This window comes from Papio anubis, chromosome 1 (assembly GCF_008728515.1).
Source record: "Papio anubis isolate 15944 chromosome 1, Panubis1.0, whole genome shotgun sequence".
Classification (NCBI taxonomy): Eukaryota; Metazoa; Chordata; class Mammalia; order Primates; family Cercopithecidae; genus Papio; species Papio anubis.
In genome coordinates, this window is record NC_044976.1 from 211,059,474 (window position 1) to 211,073,435 (window position 13,962).

Here is a 13,962-nt window from a genome sequence, read left to right on the forward strand (position 1 = left end):
CCATTAAACCTTTTTCTTTATAAATTACCATCTCAGGTATGTCTTCTCAGCAGCATGAGAACAGACTAATACAGAAGGTATATGCAAATCTGCCTCACAGGATTGCTGAGAAACTGTCATGAGAAAGCATAATACTAAGTACCAAGCACATGATAAATGCTGTTTCAGAGCAAAAACTGTCACAAGGATCATCATTCTCTGCTTGAGGAATGGAAACTGGACTAGAGGAAAAGCAAGTTCATGTCTTCTGACAGCTCCACAGGTTTTTACCATTAGAGTACTACCAGTTTTATGATGTTGGGTAGTTCTGGGAGAAAAAAAGTTTCTATACTCTAGATAACAGCTAAGAGGCAAAAGAGATTACAGAAGGTTGTTGCTTCACAATTTGTGAAGTGGGACACAACCAAAAGGGCATGGTAAATCTTCCTTTAATTCATTCCTATCAGTTATGTTAGTAACATTAATTAAAGTGGTAGAGCCAACAAGGTGGTAGGTTTCATTCTCACTGAAAAACCTTGGATAATCTATTTATAGAGGGTTTTATAACTATCTGTAATCCCAGGTTAAAAAGGCTTCACTCTGTTTCTCCTTAGGAATTTCAAAACAGCCCTTCTGAAGTATCTTCTCCTGGGGCACTTCATTTTTCCTTTTGGTCTAAGTTACTTGTTGGAAGCTCTTTAAGTGCCAAAGCAGGGCTCTGCAGAAATTTTCTGAAGTATTAAATGAGAATAAATCTTATCCTTCAAATTTTCTTTGCAATCAACCTCCCCAAAATGAGTTTTTCAACCACTAATTGAACTCCAATTCTTTTTGTAAATTAGAACACTGTGGTGGCGTCATTGCCTCATCAGTTACAAGAGTGAAGTGGGTATTATAAACTTCAGACCTTCACAATGAATAAAGGATCATGCAAAGCTAATCTTTTAACGATTATAGACAAATATATTTTATTATCATATTGGCATTTGTATTAGTTGCTATTCCTACCACCATGTCTATACATTTATATTATATGCAAAAGATCCACATAATTTACCATTTGTGTGTGTTTCACTATTCGAACAGGCTGCAGCAACTATAATAGCTGCGAAAGTAATTAAAATATTACTTGGGTATTACTAATTGTTCTGTAGACAAAGATAAAATCTGAAGATCATTAGCAAATACAACATTACCTTTAAGCTGAGTTGTTAATATGGAACCCTTACATACATACCCAATACTAAAACACAGCTAACTCTGTTTTAAGATTATGGGTCATATAGCCCATTCTAAACAAAATGTTCAATAATCAATAAATCACTCATTGATAGGTTAACAAAGATATTCAATGCTGAATGTCTGAGAGTTAAAGACAACATCTGCATAGCATTCAACATATATAACCACTTCTAATTACTCATATGGGAAACTGTCCTTTAAATGAGAATATTCTGATGCCACGAAGGAGGTCCAAAACAGCATTTCCAGATTGCTCTTTTCTAATTTTGAAGGTGCTTCTCTGGGCTTTCTTGGTTTTTGCTTTCCTCAGAGGACTCTAGTTTGGCCACTGTTACATTATTGGTTCCAGGAGACTCTGGCTGCTTATCATCGCCATCAAAGATAATGTCTTCTGGATTTGGAGGTGGAGGGCAGAATTCTTCAGTTGGAAAGATCTCCTGGAAAAGTGTTTCAGCTTGCTTGACGGCATGCTCATTTCCCAGGCCACAGTCAGGCCCAGAGCAGACATAAACATTGGAAGGCAAGCCATTATATGAGCTTCTGCTGATTCCCGAGGAATCTCTCATATTAAAATAAAGAGCCCACAAGAGTCTTGGCTTTGTAAGTTCTTCCTTGTTTATTTCTGTTTCAGTATATGGAGTGAATAATTTCTTCACCACTGATTCTAAGTCTTCTCTTGCTGTTTTAGAAGATGAACATGTCAAATGTACCAGATAGGTGTTCTTCATGCATGTCATGGTTGAAGAACATAATTCTGTGACCCGTACAGCACAAGCTCCTGGCTCTGCTGGAGGAACTATCAGAATGGAAGTCTGCTGATCTGAATCTGTCTTTAGTATAGACTGATCTGTAATGAGTACTGCCCTAGAGATCTGCTTATACTGCACATTTGAGCATGTTTCCTCAGAAAGGTAACTGTCTTCCACAATAAAATATTTAGCATTTATTCTTTGACCAAAGTGATCTATAATTGCTTTACATCGTCCAGATTCTTTGTCGACTACAAAGCATTGTACTTTATGACGAAGACAATAGATTCCACCAAAAACTGCACACATCCTACAGAAACACTGGGGAATTTCTCCTTGGCCATACAAGGGAAATAAAAAGGGAGTGTTGCCAAACCGTCCGAGACACTGAAGGAAGTTTTTAATTGCGTTAAGGCCATCTATTGTAGTGCAAGATGATTCTGATGTCATTGCAATTGAGTGCAGTACAAAATGTTGAAGGTTGGGAGTTAGTTTTTTAGTTTTTAAGTATTCTGAAAATGAACACTGCCTGAAAGCTTGGTATTCATCAGGATGTTGTTCATACTCTAAACAAAATGTGAGAAATTTCATTAGCATCCTCTTTTCAACCATGGTGAGTTCCTTGCTATTAAAGACATCTGCTCTGGAACAAGGCACTTGTTCTACCTTTCCTTCCCGAAATGCAAGAATCCTAGTGACATTTTTAAATTCTACATAACGACTAACATCTGATTTGATTAAAAGATCAATTAGCAATCCTTGAGAATACAGCAGTTTTGATACCAAATCAATATTAAACCTCCTCCCTTCTTTAACTATTTGAAGGTAAGTAATCCTATTTCTAATTGGTTGATTGGCATTATCTTCTACTGTAGATTTGCTTTCATCTTTATTTCCATCTTTATCTGAAACTGTGTGCATACAAGTTTTATCTCCACAATACTTTTCCTTCTCCACTGATTCCTCTACATCGGTTACTTCTAGTGAAATCTCTCTATCACTTTTCTGAGTGTGTTTGGCAGACATTTCATCGCTATTAAAATATGATGACTGGCTGTCTTCAGGCAAGCCTGCAGAATCCAGAACTTCAGTGAAGGTACTAGACACCCCTGAAGAAGGATTTTTCTGCAGAGCACCAACCTCTTCAACATTGTCCTCCATATCCTGACTGGCATAACAAAAAGCTTCTGTGTGTTGGATAGTTTCATCCTTCTTGCGAAGAGAGATGCCTTCTTCTGTTTCATGGATCAGGTCCTGCCATGCAACAGTACTTTCTTCCCCAATGTCATTGTTTTGCTGATGCTCCTTCAACCAGGTTAGCAATCCTGAAAAGCTGAAACTAGCCCAGTTGCCTCCATAGTAACTTCTTGAATCAATATGCAGAACCCTCTGACCAATTCTTGAACATGCAGCTGCAAGGATGGATTCGGGCAAACCTGTCCCTATTATAACCACATCAAACTCTGTGGGAAGACTGTCCGCCATTCTAGGAAGTAAAAGCGTCTGGTGACAGTTGCTGATGAAAGAAATGAGATGTGATTATGCTGTAATAAAATCTGTCCTTCTGATGTTCCAGTTTATCCCAGAAGCAATGAAGTTGCAGGTCCTAGCTGTTTAACAGTTACCCTTTTAAAATATATTTTTTTCCTTATAAGTCAGTAGCATAAAAACATGAGCAAGTACATCTAATCACATCTGAGAATACTAAAATGGATGTGTGGTTTCATTTCTGTATTTCATCTTAGCAGTAAATGTCAAAATGCATCATATATGCATTTGTGACTGGAACTCTTCTCTGAAAGAAGAAAATTCAAGAAAGAATACATTGTAAACAATATAAGAGAAAAATAATTTCATGCAACAATGACAATCCATTGGAGTATGACTTCTTATTTGGACATAAACCTCCACTAAAGCATGTCTTAAATGCTTTCTCACATATTTTCTAATTTCTTGAAAATGGACAATAGAGATATAACAGCCCTCCCAAGAATCAGGCAACATAGTAATAGAGAATGAACATAATGTTCCACAAAAATAAAGAAGAAATAACATAATACAATTCTCTAACTTTAGCTTTTAAGAAAACTATCATGTGAATAAATCTATACACAGCTGTGAGCTTAGACTAAAAGGAACGTATGGCTCCATTGTTTATAGAAACAGATTATACATTATGTACATACTGCCATGATTAAAAATATTTCTGTGGCCATTACAGTCTGTGTGTGATTCCCGAATAGCTGAATATAAGACCTTTTCATGCCACAACCACCTTAGGATCTCATGATAGCAACATGAGATTATTTCTACTCAATTACTAGTAAGATTATAATAAAAGGATTAATTCAGTAAAACAACTGGCCATTTAAAAATATTTAGGCTCATAACAGAATAGGCCTGAGGAGGAAAACCTATATATTAAAAATATGTATATGAATGTACACATGCATATAAGTGTAAGTAAAAAAGGAAAAAAAGTCTGTAAGTAAAAAAGGAAAACTCCTGGTTTCATATTAAAATATCTTAACATAAATAATGCCTACTTCTAACATTTGAATACAGTGATGTTTGCATTTTGCCACTGTCTCTGCAACCCTGAATCTCTATCCCAAGCAAAAGGTCTATGTAAACATCCTCTGCCAAGACTAACGTTGTTTGTTCTTATTTTTGAAGGGTAAGTAAAGAAAAAAAAAGGCTCTCCTGTTAACTTTGAGCATAATGCTGGTTACACTCCATGTGCAGAAGACATCTGTGTGATGCCACGTGTGGCCAGAGGTAGAACGGCCAAGGTACTGAAGAGCATACTCACCGGAAAGTCTTTAGGCTAAAGTATTACATACACATTACTGCTAAACTTTCTAACATTCATCATTGCACTGGTTTGAGCTCTGGTTTTCACTACTGTTAAACCTACTGAAATATAAATCAGTACAAGCTAGACCTGTCTAGGCCAAGATGACTAATAATCCTGGATATTGGTAAAACAAGCCATTCAATTGGAACTTAAATTGCGTAGGGCACAGACCTTTAGTTTAACTAAAATGGCAATCCTAACAGTCCTGTCTAGTCAAAGCCTCTGTCTCAAAAATATCAAGGATTCCACTCATTTTTGGCATTCCCTAAGAAGCCAGGAACTAAGTACAGAATGAAACAGTTGCCTGGCCCACTCAAGTATAAATTTAAGTATGTCTGAATTACTTATTCTGCTTCTTCCAGCAGGGTGTGAAGAGGGAGACTGAATCTATGATGGTATCTGAAGAGGTGTAACCATAGTATATGCTGCTTCTTGGCTTAGAAAGATAGGGCTCAGGGTAGGAGTAAGAGCAGAAGACACAGTCAATAAGCGCTAACATCAGGCACGCTCTAACCTACAGATATCAAAGAAGTCATCAAAATGCAAAGCAAGTAGGATGACCTTACAGAGCATTAAGCTGAACTACCCAATAATAGAGATGAGAGAACTGATGGCTGGAGAGATTAAGTGACTTGGGAAAGCCCACACAATACATGAGCCGCAGGATCAGGAACAGGACCCACTCTTGTGCCATCAGGCCAATGGTGTTTCCAACAGATAGGGCAAGCCTCTCCAAAAGCCTCTGCATCAAGAAACTACTTCCCTCATTTTTAAATGTCCTCCCCTTCAATACTCCACTGTTAGGTAGTTCTAGCTCAGGGATAACTATGCAGGAAGTGCCCTCCTTTTCTTCATCCTTAACCTGGATCTAGAAGCACAAACTCTGGAATTCACTCCAGGCAAAGGAATTGTCTTTGCTAAAAACTTTTAAAACTCTGTAGTAACTTCACTACTAACTTGCCCCCCAGGGCTTAAAAAAGTCTTTGAATCTCTTACCCCAGGGTTTCCACCTCCACATTAAAAACAGGGAGAAAGTCATGGTTGAAAGCACTAAATGCCCTGAAAAACAGGGCAGCACTTAGGCAAAAACCTAAGTGAACTTAGAAAATCACTGGGTTGGGACCCTAAGAGGGATGGTGAAGAAGAAAAACAGGAAGGGAGAAGTGACTAGGAGACACACGAGGGTGGGGTCAGCAGAGGAAAGAGGTGAGGAAGAGGGTGGATGACAGCTAGCACTTATAAAGAACTCAGTACACCCTTGTGTTCAAACTCCCGGGAACGAAAATAGAATTTTCCAGCACAGAAAAGGCACTTCGAGGAAAAAAGAACTTTGATGTCTGAACAAACACCTGTTGACTACCCCGGAGAACACTACTGATGATACTTTAGGCTTGGGCTTGAATAACCTTCTTAGCATTGCCAAATAAATTGCCTGATAGGTATTTTTAAATTAATATAAGGAGTGTAATCCCATAGCCATCCACATCACAACCTACATACACTTACAGTCCCCCTCCCTAAATTTCAAATGTTTGTTCAAATGAAATTATCAGATTAAAGCTTATGAGGGGCAGGGAGGAAAATATAACCTCTGAAGCAATCAAATAAATCTACATTTTCTATTTCCTTCAAAACTCCAAAAAATGAATCATTACAAATATAATATTTGGGTTTGTCATCGCATAGAGGTTACTAAGAAAATACTTTTGATAATTCTATGAAGATTTTGTTCTTCCAAACCTACCAATATAAAAGCAATAAAGTATCAATGGATTTCCGGATTTAAAAAAGGAACTTTAAGCCTTGAGAAATACACATTTCTATTTCAAATCTCCCTACAAATGAAATTCCTGACGCATGCAAAAAATAATTTCTTTCCTACGCTTTCTTCAATGATTTGCTGAGTTGTTGATCATCCTTCAAAACATCATGTCTCAGTGAAACTTAAATCTTCCATAAGAAGAGTATTGTCGAAATAAATCTTCAACAATCAAGTTCTACTTTAATGAAATCTACCGACTGCAGAGCTAATTACAGTATTTGTTCACCTGAGATGGTACTGGCTGAACCATTTGTAATCTCACCCGAGATTGTGGTGCGCTGGAACCCATCTATAAGAAGGAAAATAGTAAAAATAGCTTATAGGGCACATGCCAATTTGCATTCTGAGGACCTGAATGAAACTGTCTCTCTCCCTAGAAAGCATTCAAAGGTTTACAAGTACTAATGAGAATTTTTTTTTTTACACATTGCTATTTTAGTTTTCCACTCTCATTTTAGAAAACAAATAGTAGTATATGAATCTAATCTCATCACCCCCTCCAACTTTAACGAGTTAATCACTTTTTTTCTTGAATCTCTTGACTCTACAGGCCCTCGTCTCATTCCTTAAAGTGTAAAAAAGCTGTGGTTTCGTGCCTTGTTGAGTGATCTTAGGAGGTAAAAACATGACAAGAAAGGAGACGGGTTGGGGTCTGGGGTCAATGTGGGGGCAGATGAGAGACCACAGGAATGGAGTCGTGGACAACGTGGGGCGGGAGGGGGCGGAGGAAGAGGAAGGCACCCGACATGCGGCTGGGGTCGAGCAGCGTCAGGAGGCGAGCGGGGAGCGGGGCGGGGTCGGACGGGGGGCGCCGGGCCGAGCGGGAAGCCGTGCGGGGCGGGCTGGGGGCAGGCGGACGCACGGAGCGGGCGGCGGGGCGGGGAGTGGAAGTTTGCAGAGGGGAGGCTGCCGTCTCCTCCCAGTCCAACTCACCGAAGAGGCTGCCGCTAAACCCGTCCCACACGCAGCCCACGGTGTCCCACACCCAGCCGTTCCTCAGGCAGGACACGAAGGTAAAGGTGACCCCGAAGAGGGACACCAGCAGGTCGCTGAGGCTGATGTTGACCAGGAGGAGGTGAGTGGGAGTGCGGAGCCGCTGGAACTTGTAGTAGAGGACGAGCACCAGCAGGTTGTTGCCGACGCCCAGCAGCCCAATGGAGCCCAGCAGCAGCGCCAGGCGCTCGTAGGTGCCGGGGCTGAAGAGCGGCGCGGGGCTCAGCGTCCCCGCCGGCGCCGGCCCCTCAGCGCCCGCGGCCCCGCCGCCGTCCCAGTAGCCCTGGCCGCCGCTGCGGTTCCCCGAGTACATGGCCCGGCGCCGGCGCGCTTGGCGGGCGGAGGCGCTCAGCGTGCGGCGGGGCTCGCGGCGCGCTCCGCACTGGGTGGGGCTCGGGCTCCGCCGCCGGCTCTGGCCATTGTGCACTGAGGGGCCCGCGCTACCGCGCGCCGGGCCCGCCCTCTCCCCGCCCCTTCCGCTCGGCGCGCCCCGTGGCCCCGCCCCTCCCCGCGGCGCGTTCTCGCTGCTCAGCTGCTCCTGGGGCGTGCTCTTAGCCCCAACCCCGCGGGCGCGCCCTCGTGGCTAGCTCGCCCCGTCCCCCACTGGCCAGGCCCTCTCCGCTGGTCGGCGTGGACGCGTGTCGCGGGATAGCCCGGGGGCCAGGGCCGCAGTGTAGCCTTGATGGCTCGTCACATCCCCACCTCCCTGCACCCAGCTTGAAAGCTTCGTGTCCACTGACATATTCATTCACTCACTTATGCATTCATTTATTCCTAAGTATAAGCGCCTGCGCCCACCACGTGCTGGCAGGAATTGGGCTTCTCCCCTTCCTGGGAAGCTGTAATAACCCACCACCAGCCTACGAAGCCCATCCCACCTCATACACTTAATGTAAACAAAAGCAACACACTGAAGAGCTCGGGGTAGTCTTACAAACCGGAAAACTGAGAAGAAAAACAACAAATTGATACACAGGTGCCTGCCTAACTACCTGACTGCTAGAGGACACAAGTCCCAGGGCTGATGCAAGAGCCTGCCACCCTCGGAGAGTTAGGGATGAAAACTCTCTGAAAATGGCATTCTAGTGGAACTGACTTTAAGCCCTGGGCTGACCCCGAGGCCTTCCAACACCGTCCTTCCTGTGCTTGAAAGTGTGGATAGATCTTTCTGGTCACCGAGGCCTGCTAAAGTCCTTCACAGGCAGTGAAAGATTCAACCTAAATCTAGCAGGTATAGGAGGCAGGTGCTATATTTAGAACAGCACACATTTCCCACTGGGCTCTTCCCCTGTAGTGATGAGAATATAGTACAAGTCAAATATAGGTTGTGAACGTCATCACACTCTGCAAGAGCTGCTTCTGCCTTTGTGGTTGCACAGTCCCTAAGGAGGCCCTACAAGAAGATCACAGTCCCCAGCCACACCTGAAGATTGTCCCGGACACTGGTAATGAACACAAGGTTTGTGCAAGCTAAAGAAATTGCTCCCCATGGGGGCGTTTACCCCCCTCACCCCTGTTTGAAAGATCAGTAGGGAATGACTAGCTTGGATCAATCCACATTCCGAATTCCCTGTAGAGAGGATCTAATAGGCTGGCAGCAGCTCTCCACCCTAGTGCATTGAGCAATAGCTAAGGGGCAGTGTGCTCTGCCTTTGACACCTTGATTTTCCTTCAAGGCTTGTGCTCTGGACTTGCCATCTGTGAGACTTCCTACCTACCCACTCCTTAAAAACACACACACACACATATTTAATTGTTAATTTTAGATTTGTACAACTGTTGAATAAAACATAACAAGTTCTATATGTTTAATGTCCACTGTGTTTTCTGTGTCTAGTCTACAGTAAGTTCTCAATAAATAGTAATTTGAATGAATGAAGAACTCACTATATTTTTTCCTATTCATTCTTCATTGCTGAGTCATTGCCCTTATAAAGTTTACATTCCAGTAGTGTTTGGAGAACAGACAAAAATTAGATAAATACATACGTAGGGTGTCAGCCACTGTCAAATGCCATAAAGAACTAAGGGTCAGGCGTGGTAGCTCATTCCTGCAACCCCAGCACTTTGGGAGGCCGAGGCAGTAGGATTGCTTAAGCCCAGGAGTTCAAGACGAGACTGGGCAACAAAGTGAGAACTGCCCCCCAACTCTTCAAAAAATAAAAAATTAGCCAGGCAAGATAGTACATGTCCGTAGTGCCAGCTACTTAGGAGGCTGAGCAAGGAGCTATGGGAGATGGTCGAAGGGGTTTGTAACAGTTAAAGAAAGAGGAAAGAAACACAAATAGCAGCTCAACAGTCAGACAGGGTTATTTGGGAGAATAAACCTAAGAGGGGCTTCTGGCAGATTTCGGTCAGGAGCACTCTCTTACAGACTAAGAGTATTTAAAGGTTTTAGAGTGAGAGCTTATCACTGGCGTGGAGGAGAAGTTTATTGCGGAGTTGGAATGTCTTTGTCGGAGGGGAGGTTATCTCGAGACTGGCATGTCTCAGGTCAGGGAGGGGTTTATCTTAGGATTGGAATGTTTCTGGTCGGAGATGCCATTTGTGGTTTATGGTCATGCTGACCTTAGCCATTAGGCTGATGCCGTTTGGATTTAGGTGGTTTTTGATCAAGGAGAACTTTAAAATAGCAGTGCTTGTCCAAGATGGTGATGCCCCTGCTCTGTCAAGGTTGTTATTTAGACATGGTGGTTATGGGCAGGAGGACTGTGGTTGGTACATTGGAGGAACAATAAGGAAACAAGAATGAGAATAAGGAAATGCGGCCAGTCAGGTTGGTGGGCAGTGAATGGCCAGGATACGCAAGACCTTGACCATTTCATTAGAAGGACTTTGGCTTTTACTCAATCAGAGTAAAGTCCAGGGCAATGCCTACTAGCAGTGAATGCAAAGGAGGAGTAAGAGGACTTTGACAAATGTTTAAGAATTTTTGATACAGTAATTTTATAATACTATAAACCATTAAGGACATTTATTGAGCTTGACAGAAACAGGCAATGATAAGGATATGTTTCTTTTTAATTTTAGAATTATGTAATGATAGGATAATGGCAAAACGTTACAATCTTTTATAAAAAAAAACACACACACACACACAAACAAACAACAAAAAAAGCACCAGCGTGATCACATGATATGGTTTGGATATTTGTCCCCACCCAAATCTCATGTTGAAATGTAATCCCCAATATTGGAAGTGGGTCCTAGTGGGAGGTGTTTGGGTCATACGGGGAGGTTCCCTCATGAATGCCCTGGGCCATCCCCTTTGTGTTAAGTGAGCTATAGCTCTGAGTTCACACGAGATCTGGTCATCTAAAAGTGTGTGGCAACTCCCCCATCCCACTCTCTCTCTCTATTTGGTTGTCGCCATGTGAGATGCCTGCTCTCACGTTGCCTTCCATATGAGTAAAAGCTCCCTGAGGCCTCCCCAGAAGCTGAGCAGATGCCAACACCATGCTTCCTGTACAGCCTGCAGAACTGTGAGCCAATTAAACCTCTTTTCTTTATAAATTACGCAGTCTCAGATATTTATAGCAGTGCAAGAACAGCCTAATACATAGCCTAAGGACAAACATGTAGACCAATGAAATAGAATAGACAGCCAAGATATAAACTCTTACATATATGGTCAATTGATTTTTGACAAGGATGCCAAGGCCATTCAATGGGGAAAGGAGGAAAGAACAGTCTTTTCAACAAATGATGCTGGGAAAGCTGCACATCCATGTGTAAATGAATGAAATTGGAGCCTTACATTATATCATATATAAAAATTAACTTGAAATTGATTGGAGACCTACATGTAAAAGCTAAAACTATAAAACTCTTAGAAGAAAACTCCTTGGGTATGACACACCAAAAGCACAGGCAACAGGAGAAAAATAGATAAATTGGACTTTATCAAAATTAAAAACTGTTATGCATCAAAGGGCACTATCAAAAGAGTGAAAAGACAGCCCAGCAAATGGGAGAAATATTTGCAAATCATGTATCTGATAATGCATTAATATCTAGACTACATAAAGAACCCCTACAACTCAACAACAACAAAAAACTCCACACAACCCAATTCAGAAATAGGAAAAAGATCTGAGTAGACATTACTCCAGTAATATACTAATGGCCTAAAAGCACATGGAAAGAAACTCACCATGATTAATCATTAGGGAAATGCAAATCAAAGCCACAATGACATACCACTTCACACCTACTAGAAGGGCTATCATCAAAAAACAAAACAAAACACAAAAACAAGTGATAGTAAAGATGTGGAGAAATTAGAACCCTGTCGTACTGCTGATGGGAATGTGAAATGGTGTGGCCACTGTGGAAAGCAATTTGGTAGTTCCACAAAAAGTTAAACATAGAATTATTGTGAGCTCATGCCTGTAATCCCAGTGCTTTGGGAAGCTTAAGCAGGATGATCACTTGAGGCCAAGAGTACAATGACCAGCCTGGGCAACATAGTAAGACCCCATCTCTACAGAAAAAAATTTAAAAATTAGCTGGGTGTGGTGGCACATACCTGTAGTCTCACCCAACTACTCAGGAGGCTGAAGCAGAAGGATCCCTTGAGCCCAGAAGTTTGGGGTTGCAGTGAGCTGTGATCATGTCACCGTGCTCCACCCTGGGCAACAGAGTGAGACCCTGTCTCAAAACAAAAAATTAAAAATAATTGCCATATGATCTAGTAATCCTATTCCTAGGTATATACACAAAAGAATTGAAAGTAGGGACTCAAACAGATATTTGTATGCTAATGTTCATAATAGGATTATTCAAAATAGCCAAAAAGTAGAAACAACTCAAATGCCCATCAAAAGATGAATGATACATGGAATGTGGTATATACATACAATAGAATATTATACAGGCATATTTTGAAAGAAATGAAATTCTAGTACATGCTACAATAGGGATGAACCTTGAAAACATTACGATAAGTGAAATAAGCCAAGCACAAAAGGACAAATATTATATGATCCCAATGATAAGAGGTACCTATAATAGGCAAATTCATAGAGACAGAAAGTAGAATGGTGGCTACCAGAAGCTGAGAAGAGGGGAGAATGAGAAGTTAGTGTTTAATGGGTAGAGAGTTTCTGTTTAAGATGATGAAAAAATTCTGGAGACGAATAGTAGTAACGGTTGCACAACACTGTAAATGTACCCAATGCCACTGAATGATACCCTTAAAAATGGTTAGAAAGGAAAATTTTCTGTTATGTATATTTTACCACATTTTTGTGAAAAAAGAAAAAAGCATGTGCGAGTTGTGCTTGCATCTCACTCTCTCAAGAGTGGGAGAAGTAAACTACTGTAACCAGCTGATGAAGCAAGCTGAACTCAGTATGCTGCAACCAAAAAGCAACTTGTTCTCGCTACTCATTTCAAATGTTTTCTGATCACCTGCTCCTTCCTGCCCTTAGATGGGATTTTGGCAGCTTCCAAAGCTTTTCTGCTCCCTTGCAGTTGACATCAAGGCCAGAACATTGTAAAAGATGAAAAGCTAAAACTCACGTAAAACTCGCTTGTCCACCCTCCAAGATAGAGCCAGCGTCAGGCCTGTAGAACTTCTGTGAGTGGAGGTGGGAAGGATAACAAGTTTAGCTTCCTCCATTTTCTTGATCCACTACCTGTAGATGCTGCTCTGGGCCCCTTTGAGATGGTGAGGGGAAAAAAATCTTCCTTGATTGGTAAAGTTGTAGTCTGATATTGGTGCTCTCTGCCAGGCACGGTGGCTCATGCCTGTAATCCCAGCACTTTGAGAGGCTGAGATGAGTTCAAGACCAGCCTGGCCAACATGGTGAAATCCTGTCTCTACTAAAAATACGAAAATTAGCTAGGTGAGGTGGCATGCACCTGTAATCCCAGCTACTCGGGAGGCTGAGGCAGGAGATTCACTTGAACCCAGGAGACAGTAATCCAGCCTGGGCAACAGATTGCGACTTTGTCTTAAAAAGAAAAAAAAAACTGATAGTGGTGCTCTCTAATTGTAGCAAATTTTAAATGCTGGGTTTTTGTCTTCTAGGGTGATTTGCAGGTTCTCTAGAGAAACTGAGATCTCTGGCATCTTTCTCACACAACTCTCTCGACAGAGGCAATGCCTTTCGTAGCTGGCTGCTGGGATCTCGCTCTCTGCCCCCGCTTGGGGACCCTCCCAAGTTGACCCAGTCTGGCCCCTCTACTGAGAGTCTAGCATCTGGGCCTCTGTACATATGTATGCATCTTTTACCCTGCCAAATTCTGGAAGTGGTCTACTGCAGAGAGCTGGCCAGCCCCAGGCTCTCCCTGTCAGTGCCCCTGGGATGGAAAGA

The 13,962-nt window shown here is 42.2% G+C and overlaps 2 protein-coding genes across 3 annotated transcripts in view; both read right to left on the reverse strand.

Moving 5' to 3' along the window:
- Nucleotides 1-8,086, reverse strand: part of OPN3 (opsin 3) — a 47,113-nt gene extending 39,027 nt beyond the window's left edge. Inside the window, exon 1 of the mRNA XM_021931818.2 lies at nucleotides 7,583-8,086. Coding sequence (XP_021787510.2) covers nucleotides 7,583-7,955 — 373 coding nt within the window. The 5' untranslated portion in view covers nucleotides 7,956-8,086. The remainder of the gene's footprint in view (nucleotides 1-7,582) is intronic.
- On the reverse strand, nucleotides 934-7,697 carry CHML (CHM like Rab escort protein). 2 transcript variants are annotated; one of them, XM_009196589.3, is made up of 2 exons: nucleotides 7,583-7,697; nucleotides 934-3,486 (listed from the first exon to the last, which is right to left on the reverse strand). In XM_009196589.3, the coding sequence occupies exon 2, from the start codon at nucleotides 3,453-3,455 to the stop codon at nucleotides 1,482-1,484; it is 1,974 nt and encodes a 657-aa protein (XP_009194853.1). In that variant the 5' UTR covers nucleotides 3,456-3,486; nucleotides 7,583-7,697; the 3' UTR covers nucleotides 934-1,481. The 2 variants fall into 2 exon arrangements, with proteins under 2 accessions (XP_009194853.1, XP_009194846.1); XM_009196582.3 differs by having other exon boundaries at nucleotides 934-3,765.
- Nucleotides 8,087-13,962: the final 5,876 nt, after the last annotated feature.